This window comes from Macrosteles quadrilineatus, unplaced genomic scaffold (genome assembly GCF_028750875.1).
Source record: "Macrosteles quadrilineatus isolate MER2022 unplaced genomic scaffold, UCM_ALF_1.0 Scaffold_3__2_contigs__length_128488019, whole genome shotgun sequence".
NCBI lineage: Eukaryota > Metazoa > Arthropoda > Insecta > Hemiptera > Cicadellidae > Macrosteles > Macrosteles quadrilineatus.
The window spans coordinates 11802513-11829772 of NW_026542596.1; the positions used below are offsets into that span (position 1 = coordinate 11802513).

Sequence of the window (27260 nt, forward strand, 5' to 3'; positions counted from 1 at the left end):
TGGGAAGGTTTTTAAGCCTTGTTAATTAAACTTGATCGTTTAGCGGATAAGAGAATGTCGGCGACGACAACCAAAGCCAGTGCAATCTAAGACAGGAGACATTGTGAGGGCGAGGGGGGTCGAAGGGTCAAGGATTGTTTAGTCAGGGTCAAGTAAGGTTAGGTCTGATCAAAGTTTCGGCCTCTTCATTGGTAATCGTGTGCAGTAAAACAAGCATCTGTTTTTTTAATTTCTGTATTGAGGGTAAACTAAAAATGTGTTGAATATTATATTTTTGAATTAGATTTCGATATAGAATCTGAGCAACATAAAAACAGTTGGTAGTTAGAACTGACTTATGTAGCTGAGGGACAGATATTCCAACATTGTGTGAATATCTTGTGTAGTGTTGATGTGTGACTGCTGTAAGGATCGTGTTTGAGTGTTTGAATGTGTGACTAAGAAGAAACTGAATGAAAATATGTCTGACTGGTAATACTCCCGTCTCACGGAATAGCGCATCAGTGGAGTACCTTTTATTTTTTCTAAAAGCTACTTTCAAAATTGATCTTTGGACCACATTCAAGGGTTCCAAGGTGGTGTGATAGCATGCTCCCCAGCAGATAATACCAAATGAAATCAATGATTGTACATAAGCGAAATAAGCTCTCTTTATGTCCTCCTCGTCCAAAATGACACTCAGTTGATTAAAAGCATATATGTATTTACGAATCTTTTTCTTTAAGAAATCTACATGCTCTGACCACCTCATTCGGTAGTCAAAATAAACACCTAAATATTTGTAATAATCTACTTTTTCAATGTATTCACAATTACAAGATATACTGTTATGGTCGCCGCAACAATGAATCTTCAAATTGTCTAGACTATAATCAGTGCTTGTACTGAGTGATATCGGAAGAAATTTAGTCTTGTTCACATTAAGTGAGAGCACATTTTGATCTAGCCATTTTTTTAGAAGTGAGAGGTCACGGAGAGCTTTAGACCTGACATCCTCCCAAGAACGACCCTTTAACAAAACTAACGTGTCGTCAGCAAATAAAAATAGTTCACCATCCAGGTTCAGTTTTGAAATGTTATTTATATAGATTAGAAAAAGTATAGGCCCCAAAGTACTTCCCTGAATAACCCCATACTCAATTAAATTTGCATCACTATTCACACCACAAATGGAAACTACTTGATGTCTGTCGGATAAATAGTTTTTGAACCAGGCGAGAGCAGTGCCTCTGACACCGATCTGTTCCAATTTTGCTATCAACAAGTTTCTGTTAATTGAGTCGAATGCTTTTTTTAAATCTAAGAAAATTAACATAGAACGATTGTTATTTGCCATTGAGTTATTTATAGATTTACATACTTCAAAAAGTGCATCAGAGATGTTTTTATCTTTTCTAAACCCAAATTGTGAATTAGATAATATATTGTTATTATGAAGGTACTCCACCAACTGCTCCTTGACAATACGCTCTAAGACCTTGGAAAACACGCTTAACAATGAGATTGGTCTAAAGTTGTTACAGTCTTTTGGATCACCTGTTTTAAATAAAGGAATTACTTTTGCAGTTTTGAATTGAGCCGGGAATATACCAGTCAGTAGAGATAGATTAATTATGTGTAGCAGCGGAATGTAAATTATGAGTGCGTTTTGTTTAAGTAAATCAGCCGAAACTTCGTCCAGACCCGGAGCTGAGCCACCGCGCAGCTCGGAGATGTGTCGTAGTACGTCTTGTGCAGAAACAGTTTGCAATGTGAAAGTAGAGTCCAGTCTGTAGTCAGAGTCAACAACCACTGGGGTCCCACCCGCATCTATCTGCTTCGATAGATTTACTCCAACAGAAGCAAAGAATTTATTAAAATCATCTGCTATCTCGTGTTTTGCGGCTTGAGTATCATGAGACATGCTGGGAATAAATTTATCAATTGGAAATGAATTTTTATTACGTGGCCTGCCAGCAAGATCATTGATCAGTCCCCAAAACAATTTTGGATTCCTATTGTTCTGGTACAATCTTTCTCTGTAAAAATCTCGTTTGGCTCTTTTTAATAAATTGCATAGGTTTTGTCTGTAATTCCTATAATACGTTTGTAGATAATCATTAAATGGTTCACGACGAGCGGCTTTACTTAATTTGTCTCTAGTACGTATTGATTTGACCAAACTGTCAGTAATCCATGGTTTAATTCTTTTACGTCTGGATGATCTTGAAGTTATAGGTTTTTTTGCATTTTGTAAAGCAAAATCTAGATTTTTGTAAAACATTTCACAGCACATATTGATATCTATACAGTTTAGGACAGGTCCCCAGTCGGTCTGAGAGAGATTTTGAGTGAGAAGGGTGTGATCAAGGTAAGTTTGAGAAGGCCCGGTTGCAGTGTGAATGTTAAGTGTGTGTGCGTGAGTGTATGCAGTGTCATGTATAGTGAGGGCGGTGGCATAGTGGTCGGTGAGGCTAGTGTGCAGTACAGCAGCGCGCACAGCAGTCATGTCACAGTAACGCACAAATATGTGATCAATGCAGGAGGCAGTGTCCTGTGTAACTCTAGTCGGTCTGTCCACACACTGTACAAGTCCAGAACCAAGTAAACTGTTTAAGTAAAGGTCAATTAGTATATCCTTGTTCAAAAGGTTTAAATTCATGTCCCCCATAAAAATGCACATTTTGTTTCTATCTACGTTCTGATAATAAGTCTCAAGTTCACTAGTGAATTGTACTGGATTGCTGTCGAATGTTCTGTAGAGTGCAAGTAAATTGAAGTTCTTGTTGCAGTACACAAAGTCCAGTGATAACCCATGAACGTCCCCCAGAGTGATTTGTCGTGCAGTCGCTGATAGTGATTTGTTAGTAAACACAATGATACCATCATTGCGGTTACGTTGAGTGGTAGTCATGTGAGTGTCAAACCCGTCGATGTTCGCCCCCACCCCTCCCCCACCAAGCCAGCACTCAGAAAAAATTATAATATCTAGACTGGTATTAAAAGAATCTAAGTAAACTAAAAACTCATCAAAATTTTTGGAAAAGCTTCTAATGTTATTGTGAAAAATTTTCAGGCTCTTTAAATGATAATTAAAAAAGTTAGTGTATTGATCAGTGGAATGTAGCTCAAGACAATGGAAGTCGCCGTCGCCGTCATCATCACAGTTATCAAAAATTTGCATCGGCCAAGCCCCAGTCACCTGCCCAGTCAACCGTTGAGACATCTATAACACTATACCAACTAAACTAGCATGAGAACTAAAATATTAAGTTGCTGTTTCAAGAAGTGCCTTAATAAAAACAAATCCTTAACTGTAATACAATTTTACGAATACATATAGGTAGCCTAACTTCAAAATTGAATATATATGAGAAAAATTGATTAAAAGGAGCAAAATTACTTTAGTAAAACAAATTCCGTAATTATCAAGGATTTCAAAAATTTAGCAATGGACTAACTTTAATCATCTATCATAATAGTAATTAATTAATGACTGCAAAATGAGACATATTATTACAGGGTGAAAAATATTAATAGGAGCAAAAATACTTCTAATTTAGTTTCAATATTTTCAATGATTGGTCTAGTTAGATAGTTTTATAAATTCCAAAAAAAAACATGTAATAAAGACTATTACAATAAAAGATACATACTTCTTAGGAAAAGTAATAACTCAACTACAAATAACTGTAACTTTAATGACAACTGCAATTAACATTAGAGGAAGAAAAATAATGAGATAAACTAAATTGCTGTTGTAATATCAAAACATTTTTTTTATTTTTATTATTTTTTTTATTATTAGGCTGGTAAGAAAAATATGAAATTATAAATTACCTATAATATAATAATGGATAGGTGTGACCCACACCCTCAATGTCAAAACATAAACTAGGCTATACTACATTACTTAGCTTTGAATGTATACACACACATACATACACATATAGAGATATACATATATACACATACATATATATATACATATACATACATATATATACATATAAGCAATATTTGACCCAAATAATTAGCTATACAAGAGCTCTTAAATAAACTCTTGGACAGCTTACTATGCAAGTTATTGAAATTTTAAAGCTACAAAAGATTTATGATGTAAATTTCACCTTTGATATTTAGTTTGATAAAAATTTTAAAGTTTACATAATTCATTAGATTTAAATAATTGTGAATCAGCCTACATGTGTTGACATGAGAGAATGGATCAATTGAATTGGAGCTACTCTCTGTGTAATCATGATCTGTGGTTGTTGCAGCTATCAGCATGTGGTCTGCTGGGTGTGGGGGCGTGGCTGTATGTGTCTCACAGCGGATACACCACACTTCTGCCCCAGTATATAATGGTAGGGGCTGACTCTCTACCGTAGGCTGCTGGAGCTACTCTCTGTGTAATCATGATCTGTGGTTGTTGCAACTATCAGCATGTGGTCTGCTGGGTGTGGGGGCGTGGCTGTATGTGTCTCACAGCGGATACACCACACTTCTGCCCCAGTATATAATGGTAGGGGCTGACTCTCTACCGTGGGCTGCTGGAGCTACTCTCTGTGTAATCATGATCTGTGGTTGTTGCAACTATCAGCATGTGGTCTGCTGGGTGTGGGGGCGTGGCTGTATGTGTCTCACAGCGGATACACCACACTTCTGCCCCAGTATGCTATGGTAGGGGCTGACTCTCTACCGTAGGCTGCTGGAGCTACTCTCTGTGTCATCATGATCTGTGGTTGTTGCAGCTATCAGCATGTGGTCTGCTGGGTGTGGGGGCGTGGCTGTATGTGTCTCACAGTGGATACACCACACTTCTGCCCCAGTATGCTATGGTAGGGGCTGACTCTCTACCGTTGGCTGCTGGAGCTACTCCCTGTGTAATCATGATCTGTGGTTGTTGCAACTATCAGCATGTGGTCTGCTGGGTGTGGGGGCGTGGCTGTATGTGTCTCACAGCGGATACACCACACTTCTGCCCCAGTATGCTATGGTAGGGGCTGACTCTCTACCGTAGGCTGCTGGAGCTACTCTCTGTGTAATCATGATCTGTGGTTGTTGCAACTATCAGCATGTGGTCTGCTGGGTGCGGGGGCGTGGCTGTATGTGTCTCCGTGGGCTGCTGGAGCTACTCTCTGTGTCATCATGATCTGTGGTTGTTGCAGCTATCAGCATGTGGTCTGCTGGGTGTGGAGACGAGGCTGTATGTGTCTCACAGCGGATACACCACACTTCTGCCCCAGTATGCTATGGTAGGGGCTGACTCTCTACCGTGGGCTGCTGGAGCTACTCTCTGTGTCATCATGATCTGTGGTTGTTGCAGCTATCAGCATGTGGTCTGCTGGGTGTGGAGACGAGGCTGTATGTGTCTCACAGCGGATACACCACACTTCTGCCCCAGTATGCTATGGTAGGGGCTGACTCTCTACCGTTGGCTGCTGGAGCTACTCTCTGTGTCATCATGATCTGTGGTTGAAATGAAATGAAATGAAATGAAATGAAATGAAATGAAATGAAATGAAATGAAATGTGTTTATTGTCTTGTGAATTTATACAAATTATTGACAATGTCCGAAAAACTGCTAAAACTAGCATAGTCAATATACTAACTAAACTATAAACTAGCATGAATACAATATACAATATTTACAAGAATACTACACACAAGGAGACATGTTACAATACATACTTTAATATTACAACCAAATAATCTTATTGTTCAGAAAAATGCAAGGCATTTAGAATAATGAAAGTTATTAAACCCCATAACCAACTAAATCCAACAGTAATTTGATAAATTTGCTAGCTCCTACTTAAAAATTAATAAAAGGCATTTCAAAAAAATCTTTTAGAGAATAAAAAGGGTTGTTCAAAAGCCATTTGTAGAATTTAGATTTAAAAGTTTTATTAGGATATTTTGTTATTAAATGTATTAGCTTGTTGTATATTTTTAGTGAGATTACAATATGACTTTTAAGAGTTTTAGACAGTCTAAAAAAATCTATGGTAGCAACGTTTTTATTCCTTGTATTATGAACATGAGAATTTTGTTTGATAAGGTTGGGATTTTTTAGAATATATGATACAGAGTCAAATATATAAATGTTAATTACTGTTGGAATTTGTAGCTGAATGAACAGGGGTTTACAGTGTTCCTGTTGGGGTTCACAAGATATGATTCTAACTAACTTCTTTTGTAAGACTAAAATTTCCTCTATCCTACTGCAATTTCCGTAAAAGATAATATTGTATCTGAAAATGGATTGGAAATAAGCAAAGTAGGCTGTTTTAATATAATTTTGATCTATACAATGTATTAGTTTAGTTATAAGACAAATTACCCTTGAAAGCTTAGAACTTATGTAATCTATATGATCTCCCCAAGAAAGGGTCTTATCCAGATAAGGTTGTTGCAGCTATCAGCATGTGGTCTGCTGGGTGTGGGGGCGTGGCTGTATGGGTCTCACAGCGGATACACCACACTTCTGCCCCAGTATGCTATGGTAGGGGCTGACTCTCTACCGTAGGCTGCTGGAGCTACTCTCTGTGTTATCATGATCTGTGGTTGTTGCAGCTATCAGCATGTGGTCTGCTGGGTGTGGAGACGAGGCTGTATGTGTCTCACAGCGGATACACCACACTTCTGCCCCAGTATGCTATGGTAGGGGCTGACTCTCTACCGTGGGCTGCTGGAGCTACTTTCTGTGTCATGATCTGTGGTTGTTGCAGCTATCAGCTTGTGGTCTGCTGGGTGTGGGGGCGTGGCTGTATGTGTCTCACAGCGGATACACCACACTTCTGCCCCAGTATGCTATGGTAGGGGCTGACTCTCTACCGTTGGCTGCTGGAGCTACTCTCTGTGTCATCATGATCTGTGGTTGTTGCAGCTATCAGCATGTGGTCTGCTGGGTGTGGGGGCGTGGCTGTATGGGTCTCACAGCGGATACACCACACTTCTGCCCCAGTATGCTATGGTAGGGGCTGACTCTCTACCGTGGGCTGCTGGAGCTACTCTCTGTGTCATCATGATCTGTGGTTGTTGCAGCTATCAGCATGTGGTCTGCTGGGTGTGGAGACGAGGCTGTATGTGTCTCACAGCGGATACACCACACTTCTGCCCCAGTATGCTATGGTAGGGGCTGACTCTCTACCGTTGGCTGCTGGAGCTACTCTCTGTGTCATCATGATCTGTGGTTGTTGCAGCTATCAGCATGTGGTCTGCTGGGTGTGGGGGCGTGGCTGTATGGGTCTCACAGCGGATACACCACACTTCTGCCCCAGTATGCTATGATAGGGGCTGACTCTCTACCGTAGGCTGCTGGAGCTACTCTCTGTGTTATCATGATCTGTGGTTGTTGCAGCTATCAGCATGTGGTCTGCTGGGTGTGGGGGCGTGGCTGTATGTGTCTCACAGCGGATACACCACACTTCTGCCCCAGTATGCTATGGTAGGGGCTGACTCTCTACCGTAGGCTGCTGGAGCTACTCTCTGTGTAATCATGATCTGTGGTTGTTGCAGCTATCAGCATGTGGTCTGCTGGGTGTGGAGACGAGGCTGTATGTGTCTCACAGCGGATACACCACACTTCTGCCCCAGTATGCTATGGTAGGGGCTGACTCTCTACCGTAGGCTGCTGGAGCTACTCTCTGTGTCATCATGATCTGTGGTTGTTGCAACTATCAGCCTGTGGTCTGCTGGGTGTGGGGGCGTGGCTGTATGTGTCTCACAGCGGATACACCACACTTCTGCCACAGTATGCTATGGTAGGGGCTGACTCTCTACCGTAGGCTGCTGGAGCTACTCTCTGTGTCATCATGATCTGTGGTTGTTGCAGCTATCAGCGTGTGGTCTGCTGGGTGTGGGGGCGTGGCTGTATGTGTCTCACAGCGGATACACCACACTTCTGCCCCAGTATGCTATGGTAGGGGCTGACTCTCTACCGTAGGCTGCTGGAGCTACTCTCTGTGTAATCATGATCTGTGGTTGTTGCAACTATCAGCATGTGGTCTGCTGGGTGTGGGGGCGTGGCTGTATGTGTCTCACAGCGGATACACCACACTTCTGCCCCAGTATGCTATGGTAGGGGCTGACTCTCTACCGTAGGCTGCTGGAGCTACTCTCTGTGTTATCATGATCTGTGGTTGTTGCAGCTATCAGCATGTGGTCTGCTGGGTGTGGAGACGAGGCTGTATGTGTCTCACAGCGGATACACCACACTTCTGCCCCAGTATGCTATGGTAGGGGCTGACTCTCTACCGTAGGCTGCTGGAGCTACTCTCTGTGTCATCATGATCTGTGGTTGTTGCAGCTATCAGCATGTGGTCTCCTGGGTGTGGGGGCGTGGCTGTATGTGTCTCACAGCGGATACACCACACTTCTGCCCCAGTATGCTATGGTAGGGGCTGACTCTCTACCGTGGGCTGCTGGAGCTACTCTCTGTGTTATCATGATCTGTGGTTGTTGCAGCTATCAGCATGTGGTCTGCTGGGTGTGGGGGCGTGGCTGTATGTGTCTCACAGCGGATACACCACACTTCTGCCCCAGTATATAATGGTAGGGGCTGACTCTCTACCGTAGGCTGCTGGAGCTACTCTCTGTGTCATCATGATCTGTGGTTGTTGCAGCTATCAGCATGTGGTCTCCTGGGTGTGGGGGCGTGGCTGTATGTGTCTCACAGCGGATACACCACACTTCTGCCCCAGTATGCTATGGTAGGGGCTGACTCTCTACCGTGGGCTGCTGGAGCTACTCTCTGTGTTATCATGATCTGTGGTTGTTGCAGCTATCAGCTTGTGGTCTGCTGGGTGTGGAGACGAGGCTGTATGTGTCTCACAGCGGATACACCACACTTCTGCCCCAGTATGTTCTGGTAGGGGCTGACTCTCTACCGTGGGCTGCTGGAGCTACTCTCTGTGTTATCATGATCTGTGGTTGTTGCAGCTATCAGCATGTGGTCTGCTGGGTGTGGGGGCGTGGCTGTATGTGTCTCACAGCGGATACACCACACTTCTGCCCCAGTATGCTATGGTAGGGGCTGACTCTCTACCGTGGGCTGCTGGAGCTACTCTCTGTGTCATCATGATCTGTGGTTGTTGCAACTATCAGCATGTGGTCTGCTGGGTGTGGAGACGAGGCTGTATGTGTCTCACAGCGGATACACCACACTTCTGCCCCAGTATGCTATGGTAGGGGCTGACTCTCTACCGTGGGCTGCTGGAGCTACTCTCTGTGTCATCATGATCTGTGGTTGTTGCAACTATCAGCATGTGGTCTGCTGGGTGTGGAGACGAGGCTGTATGTGTCTCACAGCGGATACACCACACTTCTGCCCCAGTATGCTATGGTAGGGGCTGACTCTCTACCGTGGGCTGCTGGAGCTACTCTCTGTGTCATCATGATCTGTGGTTGTTGCAACTATCAGCATGTGGTCTGCTGGGTGTGGAGACGAGGCTGTATGGGTCTCACAGCGGATACACCACACTTCTGCCCCAGTATGTTCTGGTAGGGGCTGACTCTCTACCGTGGGCTGCTGGAGCTACTCTCTGTGTTATCATGATCTGTGGTTGTTGCAGCTATCAGCATGTGGTCTGCTGGGTGTGGAGACGAGGCTGTATGGGTCTCACAGCGGATACACCACACTTCTGCCCCAGTATGTTCTGGTAGGGGCTGACTCTCTACCGTGGGCTGCTGGAGCTACTCTCTGTGTTATCATGATCTGTGGTTGTTGCAGCTATCAGCATGTGGTCTGCTGGGTGTGGAGACGAGGCTGTATGGGTCTCACAGCGGATACACCACACTTCTGCCCCAGTATGTTCTGGTAGGGGCTGACTCTCTACCGTTGGCTGCTGGAGCTACTCTCTGTGTTATCATGATCTGTGGTTGTTGCAGCTATCAGCATGTGGTCTGCTGGGTGTGGAGACGAGGCTGTATGTGTCTCACAGCGGATACACCACACTTCTGCCCCAGTATGTTCTGGTAGGGGCTGACTCTCTACCGTGGGCTGCTGGAGCTACTCTCTGTGTTATCATGATCTGTGGTTGTTGCAGCTATCAGCATGTGGTCTGCTGGGTGTGGAGACGAGGCTGTATGGGTCTCACAGCGGATACACCACACTTCTGCCCCAGTATGTTCTGGTAGGGGCTGACTCTCTACCGTGGGCTGCTGGAGCTACTCTCTGTGTTATCATGATCTGTGGTTGTTGCAGCTATCAGCATGTGGTCTGCTGGGTGTGGGGGCGTGGCTGTATGTGTCTCACAGTGGATACACCACACTTCTGCCCCAGTACGCTCTGGTAGGGGCTGACTCTCTACTGTTGGCTGCTGGAGCTACTCTTTTTGTCATCACTTTCTTCGGTTGCTGCGGCAGCTGGTGTCAAAGCAGATGTTTACTTGTTATGGTAAATAATTAACTCTCCATGTGTTATATTATTCGTTAAAGTCTATTTACGTTATAAGGTCTTAAAAACTTTTCTAATACAAGTATTTGAAGTGACACAGCTCTATTTTTGATCATCAAGATGATCTGATATTATCCTATTTACAAGGGGTATAATGAGACCCCAAGGCACTTCTTCTAGATTTGTCAGAGCACCTCAGTCTGTTGATATAATAAGAAACATTCAACGCCCAGACACCTGATGAATGCCTAATTTTTGCTGACCAATTACTCCTCAGGACGATGATTCCCTTTCACCAGATTACCAAGATTTACTAAGCGTTCTTCTTACTTCTAAGAGTTCCTCACATTAAAAACACACCTTGATTGGCAGTCTCCTCTGACTTTCCGCAATTCCTTCATAAGCCCGTTTGTTGCTGATTATTTTTAAACCGTTTAGGGGCCAGTAAATAATTCAATTGTTTGTCTGAGTTTTCGCCAATCCAACCTCAGCAGGGTGTCTGAGGCAACCAGTTTTGAAGGTGTGTCTTACTCTTAAAAGAGATACATCAGCTTATCTCATGCATTGTTTTTTAGGCCTATCAAAAGTTACTGCGGAAGCAATGTTTGCAAGTCTCAGCAGCTATATTAAAGCTAATCAATGGTTTTCAATGGTTCCACCAAAGAAAACCTTTAGTCTTAGTCAGTAACAAAGCTAAATAGAAAGTCAATTTTACTCCTTTCTCCACTTACCCTGTATCCTTTTTTTTATTTGTTATCTCACGCAATATTTAAATCTTTGTTATTTTTATGTTCATGTAAGTTTACATAAAGTAAGTTGCTTTCAGAGGTTCTGTAGGCTGTGTAACCTTTTAACCTTTTATTGTGTATCTAAGAGTGCAAGGGTAATTTTCTCAGGTAAGCTAGATGAACTCTATCTCTTTTCAAAAAAAATATCTAACAGTTCTTAGGAATCGTGCACTTTTTTGAGCATTAAAAACAATAAACGATTATTAGTGTCGTTAATGAATATTGACATTCATTTAATTTTCACCTATAGCCTATGTTCTCGTCAATAAAGCCTCCAGTCTGAGCCTTGAATTTGTGAATTAATAACCAGGGTTATACCGTATATGTTGGTTTTTGTGCTCCCCTTCAGAGCTAAAGGTTGCTTGCTCAATACTAGAGGGGTTGATTCCAGACCTATTTGCCATTAGCTATATATTAATGATGCAATCAGGCAAATGGTCAATGTTATTCAGTAACGATATTGGTAACAATAACCGTTCCCAGACAAAAAGTTTGAAAAATGGCAATGATCTTAAGACACACAAAATAAAATTGATATAAAAGTAGAAAATTTAGCTATCAATATTACTCTAAAATTTTTAACTCATGACATTTTGTTATCTTTATTTTTTTTCACACTGCAGCAAAAAAAAACCGTTTTTAAATCATGCAAGGCTCTTTTACACCCCAGGGAGTAAAATGGCTTTTTAGTTCCTAGAAAGTAAAAGCAAGGCAAAAGTCAGCTGTTGTAAACAATTTAGGTATGGATTTATTTAATCGGTTTTAGCTTATTGTTGTGTTCTTTAGTTCGACATATTGATAGTATAATGTACAATAACGCAATCATAATAAAAAAAATTATCAAACCACTTACTAAACAGCTGTTTATTTGCATTATACTCCGTTCACAATATTTAGGCGGTTTGAGGGAAAGTCCCCCCCCCCACTTTTTTCCCTTTATGTATGATGCAGCTGATTAGTGTTTTGACAAATCTCAGCTGTTGAGCTATGTTTTAATGGTAGGATTAAGACTGGATGAGATAGAAATCTTCCCCTTAAGCCGCCTAAATTTTGTAAACTGAGTATAGCAATATTGAAATCAATATCGAAGTCGTTTTAAGAGGTTATCTTTACATGAAAAGTATTACTGGTTTTCTAGCTTAGTTTGCTAATTATACTATCTATCTATCGATTAATCTTATCTATTTAATGTTGCATTATGAAATAATATAGTTAATAAAACAGGCAAAAAGTGTCTTTTCAACTCTCACTCATTTTCCTTGGGCCGAAAAGTGTCTCTTTACGGCTTAGCGATGAAATACTATTAGGGGCTATGAGTGTCAATGAGTTCAACGACTTTCAGTCACAGCACCATTATGTAATCTTTAGTTTATAGATACTAAGTACTCAGGTACTGTCAACAAAAGTATTAATCCCCTTCCTCTGTTGTGCACAGTACTTTACGTTGGTGATATTCCTCTTCTTGGTAGAGTTTGCGATTGCAACACTTGCTTTCGTCTTTCGAGAGAGGTTGGGTCTCTCCATGAAAGATGAGTTGCTTTTTGGGATTGAGGAACATTACCTGAACCCTCCAGACAACGGGATGGAAGTCATCTGGGACCACATTCAGGAGGAGGTAAAGAATATCTTTATACGCGACTCATATTGCACAATGTTTAATAAGTTAAGTCATTTGTATAATCCTTCAATTGTTTTGTTTGACATTTAGATCAAATCTTTCTCGGCATCTAAAATCATAAGAAGTAATCTCAAAAGTGGGGCTAAGAGACATGAACATCTTAAATAGTACAAAAACGTTTGCGTATAAAATTTCATCTTCTCATTTAGTATGATTATTGATTTTGCCATTTCTTGTTCAAAATATTTTGAAGGCTTGTTGATATTTTTATTCTGTGTTTTTCCATATATGACTTTAAAATGGACTCAAAGCTGGTCTTTTTTGAAAATACATTGCAAATGTTTCAGCAAGTTAATTAATGAACTGTTGAGATAAGATAGGGCTGTGTTCTGTGCATGAAGAAAATACAGTCTGCCATAGTGTCCGAAATACCAAATATTATACTAGTATTGTAGGACAATTGTGCCATTGATGGCATGGATAGTATACTTGAGTAACAACTCATTCAAAGCATTAATTTGACTCAGAAAAAACATTCAGTATAATATCCTGAATACAAATCAAGTTAGCACAGAGAGTGTAAGAGTGTGTTTGAGATATCACAACAAATACAAGAAGCTCTATTCATTCAAGTAAAGTTTGTATGTGAATTAAAATTTTAAAGAGTGAAATATAATTTTTGTAAATGTATTAAAGCATGTTTATTTGTGTCTCTTTTAGTTTCACTGCTGCGGTGTCACCAGCTATGAGGACTGGTTTGATATCAAAGCTTGGCCAGGCAAGAAATTTGTTCCAGACTCATGCTGTCTACCAAAGTTTGAGAACACCACAGGTAATTTAAAAAGTTTCATACTATAAATAACTAAAGGTATAGCCTTTTAAGTGTTACGGATGCACTCTTTACATAAAAAAGTTCATTTGAAAACTACAAATAAATCATAAAATAACAAAATTTAAATGGGAGGAAAAGAAATTACATGGGAGTTAGTAGAAAACACATTTTGTCTGGGCCCTTTGAACAATTTACTCTTTAACCACCAATTTGGTTTGGTCAGAAAAGATTAGATTGGATTTTTAGATACTATGGTACCTACTTTAGGTCAAAACTTAAATAATGTAGACCTTCACTTAAATTTTATCAAGTTAAAAAAAAAGTATAGGACAACGTTGTTGGTAATTAAATGGATGTAGCTACAATTTAGGAAACACATATCTATCTTACAGCTTAGTGAATATAAGATATTTTTGAATTTTTTGCTTGTTCTTCCAAAGGGTCCTAAAATGTCTAAGACTGCTGGTTGACAAAGGCCACTCATTGCCTGGGTCCCTTCTGTAAACACTTAAATACTTTTAATTGAAATGGTGAGGTTACCATACGAAGGTATGTATTTTAAGCCAAATATAAATATAAATGGAGATAACTGTAGGAGGATACTGTTTCACTTTAATTAAAATTTAGTTTTTCCTACCGTAAAGGATATGCCTTATCAGGAAATATATAATTTTGAGCTATACATCTCACACTTTTGTTGAAAACTTTTGTCTCAAACTCAAAGTTTTGTCATAAATGCAATCTGTGTAAGTATCGGTAGGTAACTGCTTTTTGAGAAATATTTTTTTTAGGTGAGGAAAGTGGTTTACATGTTTATCCTTATTTTTCTTGATGTTCAAATGTGTGTTTGTCGGCATACCAACATTTTGGTTAGTAATGTTAACTGTCCAACTGTTGGTTGTCAGTCGAAACCAAAATCGATTCATACAATACCATAACTACCCCAGTAGTACTGTATGGTTCAGAAACATGGGCACTGACCAAAGAACCAAAACACCTTATTGCTGGGTTTGAGAATAAAATGCAGAGAAAATATACGGACTAGTTCAAGATAACTAAGGTTGAGATATGAATAAATAGAGAGCTCAGAGAAATGTATAAACACCCAGATATAGGGGGGTTTCCAAAAGTAAAAGATTTGAACAGGCAGGCTTATGAGTGGTGGAGAGAAGATACATCAACTTTTAAAAGTGTATTCCAAGGAGTGCCACAAGGTAGACGACCTCTAAGAAGACTGTGTTGTAGAGACCAAGTAATGAAACACATCTCCAGACTGGGATCTACATTAGAAGAGGCAGGTGATAGAAGGGAATGGGAGGACAGAATCCTCTTAAGGTTTTAGTGGCCACGGAGGTAAGATAAGTACGGTAAGTGATAGTATGCAATGAAAGTGGTGTAGGTACTGTACTCAAACCAGTGTGCGGCCAAGCAAGCTAGATCAAATATGGGATCAAGAGGCATGTTTACTGTACTTAATCCTCTATTATTCCAGCAAAGTTCTTGTGGTAAGATCTTGACATACTTTTTGAACAGTGTGTGGGAAAAACTATGCTCCGGTCAAGTATAAATTACAATCTGTGACTATCACGGACATTATTGCTAGTTGACAGACGTTAATGGAGTACAAGCTTTGGTTGTAGAAAATGTGCATAAGAAGTGGAGGTGGTCATAAACATTTTGCAGTAATTTTATGATTTTTGCATGGAGTAGACCTGTTGCACTTGATCAGATACACTATGAAGTAATTACCAAGGCTTGAGCAATTTGGCATTTGGATTGCGATTGAACTGAAGATTGCCAAAAAGACTACTAAAATGTTAAAGTTAAAGATGCCTGTAAAAGACTCTTCTAAGTCTATTAAACCTATATGGTAATAGCGACACTTTAATGTACGTTCCTTAAACTGGGCTGGTTGAAGGCAATACATTCAAAACCTTTATGTAGTTCAGTGTAGTATAGAAAGAATTAATTATTACTGAGCAATTCAAAAATTGTCATGAGTATATGATTTTAAAAAAATTTCAAAAATACAAATAGTTTACCAAGGAACATTGATCTGTAAACTGGTATCACAGAGAGTCTCTGTTACGATGTGGTTCCTCTCAAAACCACACATCGCAGGCATCACACCGTGTCTCACTCTCTGTTCTGCGCAGGTTGTGGTCAGCCATCCCCTACAGACTTATTATCCGGATGGTACTTGGTACATGAAAGGCTGCTCTGAGCAAGTACAGATATGGTTCCTCTCAAAACCACACATCGTAGGCATCACAGTATGTCTCACTCTCTGTTCTGCGCAGGTTGTGGTCAGCCGTCTCCCGCAGACTATGATCCGGATGTGGTTCCTCACAAGACTACATATCTTAGGTATCACAGAATGTCTCACTTTCCGTTCTATGCAGGTTGTGGTCAGCCGTCTCCCGCAGACTATGATCCGGATGTGGTTCCTCACAAGACTACATATCTTAGGTATCACAGAATGTCTCACTTTCCGTTCTATGCAGGTTGTGGTCAGCCGTCTCCCGCAGACTATGATCCGGATGTGGTTCCTCACAAGACTACATATCTTAGGTATCACAGAATGTCTCACTTTCCGTTCTATGCAGGTTGTGGTCAGCCGTCTCCCGCAGATTATGATCCGGATGTGGTTCCTCACAAGACTACATATCTTAGGTATCACAGAATGTCTCACTTTCCGTTCTATGCAGGTTGTGGTCAGCCGTCTCCCGCAGATTATGATCCGGATGTGGTTCCTCACAAGACTACATATCTTAGGCATCACAGAATGTCTCACTCTCTGTTCTGTGCAGGTTGTGGTCAGCCGTCTCCCGCAGATTATGATCCGGATGTGGTTCCTCACAAGACTACATATCTTAGGTATCACAGAATGTCTCACTTTCCGTTCTATGCAGGTTGTGGTCAGCCGTCTCCCGCAGATTATGATCCGGATGTGGTTCCTCACAAGACTACATATCTTAGGCATCACAGAATGTCTCACTCTCTGTTCTGTGCAGGTTGTGGTCAGCCGTCTCCCGCAGACTATGATCCGGATGGTACTTGGTACATGACGGGCTGCTCTGAGCAAGTGCAGATGTGGTTCCTCACAAGACTACACATTGTAGGCATTGTTGGGCTAGTTATTTCATTCATCCAGGTACTTGTTACAATTTTCATTTACTTAGGTACTTAAAATTATAAAGACGACTTATTCATCCTGTTGTAGAATTCGAAGCCTGTTTAGGGGTGTTACCTACCTTTGATTTTTGATATAACTTTAGTTTTCAAAAGTCAATGGTGTTTCATGTATAATAGTATGTTGATCTCAACTAAATGTTTCTGTGATTTTGGAGTAATTTTTACTGGATGCACCTTATTTAGTTGAGATAGCAGAGAATAAACAGGTTTCCAGATAGTGTTTTATGTTTTTAAAAAAGTACTATTGAAAAAATAGTGGGAAAGTGTTTCAACTTTAATTTGTTTTCTCCAGCAGTATACAGTACCACCGGTAGTTTTTTTCTGCAAATCAGATTGGCAAACATCTGCCTTGCCGATGATATATACGGAAAAAGGCTAACCAAAAATGTGCTTACTAGGTAGGTATTGCCTCCTAGCAGATATGACAACACACAAAGTTTTGTGTAATAAATGTGTTTTTGGGCCAGTTATGGTGGGTCTTGATCCAGTCATTGGAGTATTATGGTGGTCAGTATAGCTGTAGCCATCTGAGAATCAGAGACAACTAACGTAAGATTAATCTGAGCTGCCTTGCAAAAGACAGTGACCAGTACTACAGCTGGCATTGTATTTAAACAACCAGTTCATGCTTGCTCCTATACCAAAGGGTTGCCTCTGTTACCAGTCTTAAATACAACTTGTGTCTGTTCAAATAGGCCTATATGTTCCTCTTTTAATGTAACACTAGTGTACATGTTGCTCGAATTCGAGCAATTGCAAAGTGTTACAGGATTTATTTCATGACGAAATACAGTCATATTTACAATGATTTTAAAAGAGTCAACTCAAAGATTACCGGTGTGTAGGCTAACTCAGACCATGTTTATCTTCGTTATTGATAAACCTAAAGCATTCCGGCCGGGTTTCTCCTTCTCAAAATACATCGCTGTACATTCAACACACATTGATAGAGGGCCAATTGGGAACGAAAAGTCGTTTTGGGATAGTGTTAGGGTGCATCTGTAACCTAATAGTTGAGATTGTCCAGGGTCAGGTGCAGACTGTGATGAGTTAAGCCTATTACGCGCCACTGTTCTGTAGCTGCGGTCGTTATCATGATTACGCCTACTGTCTATGTTTCGTTGTCGTCGCGTCGGAGGCATTTAAAAGAAAAAAAAACAACAAATAAACAAATTATAGCTACACAAAACAACGATAACTGCACAAATTTAAGTTACAATCATGCTAACACGATCCATCATAGCGACACAAAACAACGATAAATACACATATTAAAGATACAACCCAACAACCATACTAACACGATCCATATTATGTTATGTGGGGATTATGTTAAAAAAAAACTCAAATAGTAAATAAACGTACTCAATGCGTTTCATTGAATTGAAAAATAAATAACAGCAGTTAAATTATACAGCTGATCAAAATGTAAACAATTATGTTCTTCATAAGGATAACATGGGAACTTTCAAAGCCACTGGGGCAGGGCCCAAGGGACTTTTTCAAAACTGTAAGGCCAGTTTGCAAATCTAAGCGACACGCTCTTTCCAATGAGACGTCAATGGATAAAATCGGTTAAGAAATGGCGGAGGAGTTCAACGGACAAAGTTTCATGTAGCGTAATTATATAGATACACATTGATTTATACAAACATTTGTTACAGCTCTTTGGACTGATTTCATCAATGCTACTATTCTGCACAGTTCGACACAAGCGGACTTCTCACACTTACAAGTCTTACGACACGACCTCCTGACTACTGGACAGGGATTCACAGTCGATCCCTCTCTAACAGTTTGGCTGATGAATCCCATCAATAACAAGACAATATTGGTGCTAACCAGTTGTATACTACCCAGTGGTGTACCTACCGATGATAAAAAGCAGTATTTTATGTTACATCACAGACTTAGTTGTAAATAATTTAATGCCAATGTTAATGTTTTATATTACAGTATTTTATATGTAAATAACAATTTAGTTTAGCATATTTTAACGATATGCAAATGTTAAATTAGTGTTTTATTTTCCTTGATTATTAATTTTGTATAATATACACATAACATACATACATAACAGCATTGACTATTGGATACTAACAGTTATAGCTTTATTGATTACCAGTAATATGTGTCAAACTAAACAAAAATGCAATGAACATTTTGTAGAAGGAACTGTTAAAAGCAAAATTTCAAATGGCCCCAAAAATTGATTTTGGTGGTATAAGTTACAAAACTAAACTCAATTACCCACCATCCATATGAAGATTTTTCAAGATATGAATGAAGTAAACACTCTAAGTCTAGTTAAATTAAAGCTAGGTTTTCCTAGGCGCAGAAGCGGAGAGCGGAGAGCAGAGTGAGGAACGCGGAGTGCGGAAAAGAGATTAACATGGTGTTTCGCTCCGCTTCTAGGAAAAAAGTAACATTGGCTAAGACAAGTAGAGTCCGCTCTCCGCGTTCCTCTCTTCGCTCTCCACTTCTGTGCCTAGGAAAACCCGGCTTACGTTAGTATTCAAAGTGTTCAAAGTATTCAAGTTAGTAGTAGTTCAAAGTATTTTCAAGAGTTTACTTAACAAAAACATTCTAATGGAAATTTTGGTAACAGCTTTTAACTGTTATTTATCTTCTTATAAATCCAGCCACATTACATTTGTTCTCATTGGCTGGTTTTGTTGGTTGGATTTTTAGATTTAGATTTCTTGTACTCTCATGAAACCTGAGATTGTATTTCAACTGATGATTGAAACCAATTTTTACAAGATAATGGAAGGCCATTGAATTCATCCTGTTTCATACTAACTTCTTCATCTGAGGTATTACTTGATTCACAAGATTGACAATGAAGAGTCCATCATTCCACTCACCTGGCCCTACTAATGTTCTATTTCTATACAATTAGCATATTTTAATGTCAGGGAACCCTGGTCTTGTTACTATCTAACATAGACTTTTGATAGAAACTGGACCCAGCTGTTCATGATCATTTGGGCTTTAAATAAATGATCCTGACTAATGAAACCGCCGATCTTAGTCAGTAACAAAGCTACACAGGTCAACACACATTATTTCAATGTATACCAAGCCTGGAGTGACAGTCCCTGGCAAATTAGGTTTGGGAACATCGGTTGCAGCAGTTGCGCGACTGTCCCTTGACTGTTTCCTTAGTGTGCGCACTTCAATAAAAAAAAATGCTGAACATTTTGGTCGGCCAACTGTTGCTAGACTCAAAGCCGCCTGTGTGCACCTGGCCTAAGTTTAGATTTTGGACTTGGTTATCAAGTTAAAAGAAAAATAGCATCACCCAGCTTGAATTTATTCAGATATCAACCATCCGCCCTTATGGCTACAGAAGGTGTGTAAGTAAAATAACCAAACATTCAATTTTTGTAGTTTTTATTTCATTTATGGTTTTATATAACTCATAGTAACAAAATTATCACAATATGAACACCAAATTTAGATTTTAATGAATCTATTTAAATTACTTGATTATAAAAGTTTAGAACATTTACAATATTTGAATTGACATAATTTATTATAAAAAATATTAAATAGGTACACACTATTTTTACCAGTTAATACTTTCTCTCAATAAGTGTATCATTTTTGTAGCCCAACTATTTTCCCTCCAATATTGTCTAGAACCTCTGTTAACTTCGTTGATCCCCTTTTTGCAATCTCTTCTGGCACCTACAAACAGTTAACTTTTTGATAACACAGCAATATATAAATTAATAACTCAGGAATCTAGGTGGGAATATGATTGTGATTAGGAGTTTATTTGATTACCATATGTCTTCTGTCTTCCAATACACTTGATCACTCTATTCTCATGCACCACTCAGATCTCATGCACAAAACAAAACCTCTTAAAAATAGTTTCACAGTACCAAAGCCTGCAAAATAAAATATTTTTGAAAGGTTTTGTTGAATGTTCCCTATTTTTCCGGTGGCAACCCTACTCCAGCCCTAGTCAGAAGTAATGTGTAAAACTGTTAATTGTAATAATGTGTAGTATGTGAAGATGATAGGAAATAAAAAAAACCCTATGAAACTATTCTTATAGAATTGCAATGGTTCTAAAAATATCAGGTTGAATGGTGATTTATAAACAGATTAAACCATACTTACCCTGAAAGCTGAGTTTACAAGGTTAGAAACTCCCTCAACAGCCTTCACCACTTTTTTCCCAATGTTATGTTCCATTCTGTTACCATACTTTTCTTCTTCAGTGATGGTGTCTAGTATGGGTTTTGGCTGCAATATAATAAAGCAGAAATTAACATATTGGTTTGTTATGAAACATTGTAGTACTAGCAAGACTATATATAAATACCCCCGCCGCAGCAAACCTGCCGTCTAAGCGAATTTCCATTTGGCCGAATTGATTTTCAATTGATCTATTTAAATAACATTAGGTTTAACGAGTACCTTGGTTTGCTGCTACAAGGAAACTAATAAAGTAGTGTGTTTTTAGTAAAATATTGATAGCTTACTATAAAATAAATAAATTTGCCAAGTTTGATCAAAATATATCCATAAACAAACAAACTACAACATTTTACAATATTCTCCATAAGAATAACATGGGAATTTTAAATTTACTATTTTTTTAGTTTTCTCTGTAAACAATAACCGTACAAAAACACTTTGATATACTGAATTGTTTGTTTTTTTAAGCTCTTTAAGAAGGTTTAGAGAAAAATTGGGAAATTTTGTGTTTTGAGGGTAAAAAGTGAGAAAAACCAATTTTTACCCCATAAAACCCCCCATAAAACCCTGTTCCTATGGTCCGATCATGCTGGATCGCGAACTCATTCAAGTTTATCCCGCCTTACACCTTCAAACCAAATTTCATCAAAATCGGATAAAAATTACTCAAGTTATCGTTTTCACGGACACATATATATATATATAAATCTATATATATATATATATACATATATAAAAATTTGAACGGATGGTGTTTTTGGCCTCTGGGGACATTAAAATGAAAAAGTAAATCGGTCCCGGGCCTAAGTCTTACCATGAGACCTACGGTAATAGCTACTTCCCTATAGGGAAATTCGCTAAAAGGGTGATAATTTGAAATCTTTGAACTTCATTGATGGTTAGAATTATAAATGATAATATGGGTTGCTATTCATAACATTGGTGGGTTAACGGTGAATGTTCTTTTACTCATATGGTCCATACATAATTTACTCAGACAATAGTAGCTTTGACTCTCTATACTGTATACAGTACCACCATAGACTAAGCAACACAACTAAGGGAGTATGTTTTATCTATGGTACCACCTATTGTTAAAAAGGACAAATAAATCATATAATCCAGCTTTTATAATCCAGGTATTAAACCAGACAAACATTGTATATGTAATTTAAGCTGAATATTAATTTAATTAGGGTGAGTTTAGAACGCTTTTATCCTGACTGAGATTAACACTCTGCTTCTATAGTCAGTACACAGACAAATTAAATAAGATATAATATCTAAAATTACAGATATGTCTATCTATAAGGACCATTTAAAAAAACATACCTTCCTCTAATTAGTACATGTCCGCTCTGCTGCTAACCCCTTAAGGCCCAAATTCCTAGCTGCCGAGTGGTTCTACCATTTTACGCAGTGATTTTAATCACTTAACCAATACACAGGATTGGGTGCAGTAGTTTTCCTAGCTGCTGAATTACGCAGCGACTGCATGTTTAAGTGGGCTGTGGGAAGCGCAACTGCTCCAAGAGCAGTCAGTCTCAGACCCGCATCTCGCTGCGAGATAAACACTTTTTTCGCATTCTCATGTTTGCATGTGGAGTTCGTCAGTTGAAACTGATCTCTTCACCCGATCCATGGTCTACTACATATTACTGTATCAATATATACGTGAACTGTTGGATGTTTTACTTTTGAACTCTTCTTCAATGAAACTATCATAAAAAACTGTTTACTTGTAAACTGGAAATATGGTTGGACTTAGTTTCGTCCTCCAACAGGTTCTGGTAATTATCAGCTGAAATACACCTTCCTTCTCCTGAGTAGTAAATACATTACTAGATTTTTGTCGTAAGGAGTAGTTACGTTTGATAAGAAGGTCAGTTAGTGTCCAAGTCTTCAATAAGTGGACAGAACTGAACAGCACAAATCTTTCTTCTTCTCTTAAATTTACTTAGCACAGATATTGCATCTACTACCACCCTCCATGTTATCTAACTACAGTAGACTCCCTCTTATCCGGACACCTTTTAACCAGACTACACTTGGCGGAAATGACATCTCTTTAACCAGACAATTTTTATCAGCACATTAATTTAACCGGACTAGATCGGCAGGAAGTGGGCGGTACCATTGAGTATAAACGACACACGACGGTACATTGAGGGTACTGAAACGACAGTTCTCGTGGGAAAGATTTGAGACCAGTGAACACGTCTCTAAATACAATGCTCTCCTAAATTTAAGTTGAATATCACAGTTAACAGTCCAATTTAACGAGTTTTTGGGGACGCCGGTTTAACCAGAAAACCCGTTATCCGTTGGGGCCTCGGTCCCGAGGAGTCCGGTTAAGAGGGAGTCTACTGTACCACATGTACACACCCACTCCACACTGAATATGGCAGTTCTAGGAAAACGCTCATGACAAAAAACGCATAAGATAAGATTATAGTATAGTGTGATATTTAAAACCCCGCAACCAAATTTGGCAGTGTTTTACTGCAGCTAGGAAATCGAGCCTTTAAAATTTATCCGTACAGTTCATTCTTATATAATATTGCCCAAGCTTTGCATCACTAGATCAGTCCCACACTAAGGCATTTGAGACCCATTTGTAGGAAATTCAAGCTTTAAAAACACTACCTATTAAACAAAAAAATTAGTGAACTTGAAAACCTTTACCTAGTAAATAATAAGCCTCGATTCTAGTTGAAGCAATGCAAAAATCTGTGGGCACTACGTCCAAATCCTATTATATGTATCCTATTTAATCCTATGTATTTTTTGTATTTTATCCTAATGTAATCCTAATTTATTATATGTATTGCTGCTACATACATATAATAAAAGACTCACATGAAGAGCATCTATGAGTCTTCGCTGGATGAGGTTAAATCCAAACCCTTCCTTGGTCTCCACAATGACATCGACGGGTGACTTCTGAGGCATCTCAGCCCTCTCGGACGGATGACTGGCACCTCGGCCAATCAGGTGAAGAGCAATCAGAGCGGTTGTCAGATAGAGGTACATGATCCTGCGGCAACAGACACACAATTTAGAATATTTGTTGTATATTTCGGATGAAAATCTGTGGACAAGAGTTTTAAAGTGGGGGGCTATTGGTGGATGGATCAAACCAATCATCAGAATAAAATTAAGGAATCTCTCTTGTCAAAGAATATCTTACAAAAAAGTTCAGAATCCAGAAGACTACCAGGTAACCAAGTAGAAGATGGCAGGGCCTGCTGGAACAAGAACCTAGAAGAATGTGAAGAAGAGTAGAAGATGAGTTCAACAGGACTGGAGGCAAAGTTTTGTTGACATGGCTAAAAATACCAAAACTACAGAAAGTATACACGTACTAGAGTGGACACACAATGGGGGGCTTCCATTACCTGAACAGCGCTGTTGAAGAGTAGCGTCAGTGGCCCAATCTACGCCATCTCGGGCATGTCGGTAAGTCTGTTTTTTTTTTATTTTGCGTTTATTGTAGGTTGTAAAATGTTTTTGTTGATGAAATTAGTTTGTTTGGTCGTAGTTTTGTTGTTTTATAATGCATTTTTAATACTAAATGATTTGAAGGTGCTCAGAGGCGCACCACACTACTAATCGACTACCTCACCTGTGTACCTGTGGCCCAAACTACGTCACCAAAATCGATAACCACTATTAGCATTATCTGTTCCCTCATCTTATGTATATTCAGTGATAATAGTCACCTATTGTAGTTAATGGGGATCAGATTGCCTGCCTGACTGACATTGAAAAAGACTGTTTTCGGTTTACATTCATTACAAGTAGATTGTGTAGGTAAGTTAATCTTCTAATACTACATAGATAAGAATAAGAATCCTTTATTGCCACTACATACTCAATGAAATAGACAATGTCAGAACAAATTCCATTTTTCTATGGATTAAGTCTAGTGTATTGATAGAAATGAAATTACAACTCAAGAATATAACAAAAAAACTGTATATCAGATATTTGATAACCTAAAAACCCTTATTAAAAAAATTTAAACTTCTTTCAAGAAGTCAATCAGCCAATATATTTTTAAATTTAACAAAGTTAAGCTCTTGAAACAGTACTGGTAGCTTATAAAAGAGCTGTATTTTGAGATATTTGAGGCTATTAGTAGATTTTGATAATCTTACCATCGGAATATCTAGTTGGTTACATTTATAACTGTGAAATTTATTACGTTTTGGGAATGAAGACAAATTTGATAAATGACTATACATGGTAGAGTTATTATTCTATGTTTGATAAAGAGAGGTTTGATGGTCGTTCTGCTTAGAGTATCAAAGAGTATTCTTAGTGCTTTACTCTACCTCGTGAAAACCTTCCTGGCCCCAGAGCTATTACCCCAAAAAATGTTTTCATTTAGAAGATGGGAGTGAAAGGAACTGTAATATGGAGTAATGAGCATACTATTCGAGTCACAACTCTTAAGCCTTCTCAACAAAAAGCAGACACGAGAGATCTTAGAAACAACATGAGTAGCCTGGTGTACCCAGATGAGCTTTGAATTCACACGGATGCCTAAAATTTTTACTGATATCGAGATATTTGAACTTTCGATGTGTTTTAGTGAAAAGCAAACCCGCTCAGTTTTCTCATGATTTAAGGTAAGACAGTTTGCATTAAACCAATCAGAAGAGATAGTAATTGGGTTTTTGACTGTGGCTTGGACTCAGTAAAACTACTACTTGAGGAAAAGAAAGTGGTATCATCGGCATATAAGAGTGATTGACAAGATAAGTTATACTACGTTAGTCATTATAGGAACAGAATATAGGCCCTTAAAATGATCCTTACAGGACTCCAGCCACAGTTTCAAAAAATATGAAGAGTTATTTCCCACAACCACCTGTCAAAACCTGCCATGTAGATATGAATTGAAAAAATGTAGCTCATTGTTCTGGATTCCATTGTATTTTAATTTTTCCAAATTAATTTGGTGTGTCTGTACTATCAAAAGCTATACTAAGATCCATTAATGCTATATTAAAATGTTTGTTAACTTCAAAAGACTTCGAGAACTCCGAAATCAGTTTGTCAACTGCCTTTATTGTTGACAAACCTGAAACCAAATTAAGCTGGGTTTAGAATTTCGTACTAATCAGGATGGCTGTAGAGCTGAATTTAACATGATGTTCAATATACAACATGATAGTACAGATACTCCTAGAGGTAATGCCCTAATTACTTTAACTTTCATTCAATACCTTACTGCAAAAATATTATAGCTAGAGCCCAGGACTACAAACTTAATACCATTATGATACTCCTTTTAGCTGTATTATACCAAAAAATTGGGTTGATGAACGTTGCTAATCCCAAAATCCAAGTCTGATGCTAAAAAACCTAACCAACTATGTGTACTTCCACAAACTTTAAAGAATGTTTTAAAATAGTTATCCCATTAGAGAATAAATTACTGTCCCAATAAATTTAATTGAAAATCAATTCAGACAAATGAAAATTTGCTTTGTCTGTAGGTTTGCTGAAGCGGGGGTATTCCTTTTCTAGGGTATGGATTTTAACCTTCTAGTATAAACTTAACTTGGTCTACCTAGCAACAAGGTATAAAAATAGGAATTTCAAAAGGTTTTTGAAAAAAGTACTGTATATTAATTAAATCATGTTTACTTACGAAATTGTGTGTCTGCACTCAATCTAAGATGCTCAAAGAATCCTGTGGTCCTGACATGATCATTTTTAAGTCATGCAACAGAAATGATTAACTTAAGTGACTAGCTAACAAAGCAGTTGTAATGAGAAAGCGTCAAATTAAAAATATGCTACATCACAACTAATCACAACCAACCAGTAAAAGTGATATGGCCAAATTGTATTCTCACATATAAAAAGTGGGATTAACAACCAGTTTTAGAAAGGTTGGTTCTGAGAAATTTTTAATGGAGTACTTCATTAATAATTATGGATGTCAATTAAACACCAAAAATACTGCTTACTTGGCAGATGGAGTTAAGTCACTTTATTATTTGAAATCCTATGGTCTACGTGCTGTGCTCGATCTGTGGCGAAAGTATTCCAGTACTGTACTTCTCTTTCGGAAAGATAATAATATTGGCATAAATAGGTACTAATCACATTAAATAGGTTACAGTTCCGACACCTAATTTTGTACAAATCGATTATGTGTATTAAAAAATATTACTTTTAATATTAGTAAACAGTTGACTTTGTAGATTTTTCTA

The 27260-nt window shown here is 38.8% G+C and overlaps 2 protein-coding genes across 2 annotated transcripts in view; one reads left to right on the top strand and one right to left on the bottom strand.

The window, feature by feature from the left end:
* LOC128990566 (tetraspanin-9-like) overlaps window positions 1–18830 on the top strand; it is a 64134-nt gene extending 45304 nt beyond the window's left edge. Inside the window, exons 3-7 of the mRNA XM_054412995.1 lie at window positions 10191–10382; window positions 12606–12785; window positions 13509–13620; window positions 16635–16774; window positions 18480–18830. Of these exons, the coding sequence (XP_054268970.1) occupies window positions 10191–10382; window positions 12606–12785; window positions 13509–13620; window positions 16635–16774; window positions 18480–18572 (717 nt within the window). The 3' untranslated portion in view covers window positions 18573–18830. The remainder of the gene's footprint in view (window positions 1–10190; window positions 10383–12605; window positions 12786–13508; window positions 13621–16634; window positions 16775–18479) is intronic.
* Window positions 18831–20384: 1554 nt separating this feature from the next.
* LOC128991175 (uncharacterized) lies at window positions 20385–26751 on the bottom strand. The gene is made up of 4 exons (XM_054413955.1): window positions 26693–26751; window positions 23890–24067; window positions 20950–21075; window positions 20385–20508 (listed from the first exon to the last, which is right to left on the bottom strand). Exons 2-4 carry the CDS (start codon window positions 24061–24063, stop codon window positions 20419–20421), a joined length of 390 nt encoding a protein of 129 aa, XP_054269930.1. The 5' UTR covers window positions 24064–24067; window positions 26693–26751; the 3' UTR covers window positions 20385–20418.
* Window positions 26752–27260: the final 509 nt, after the last annotated feature.

What these genes read in the sequence shown, in the direction of transcription:
- LOC128991175 (XM_054413955.1), bottom strand. Translation starts at nt 24,063, where the DNA reads ATGTACCTCTATCTGACAACCGCTCTGATTGCTCTTCACCTGATTGGC. An exon ending in GACTCATAGATGCTCTTCAT is followed by an intron (nt 21,076 to 23,889) that starts GTGAGTCTTTTA and finishes ATTATATTGCAG; the next exon opens with CCAAAACCCATACTAGACAC. An exon ending in TTGTAAACTCAGCTTTCAGG is followed by an intron (nt 20,509 to 20,949) that starts GTAAGTATGGTT and finishes AACTGTTTGTAG; the next exon opens with GTGCCAGAAGAGATTGCAAA.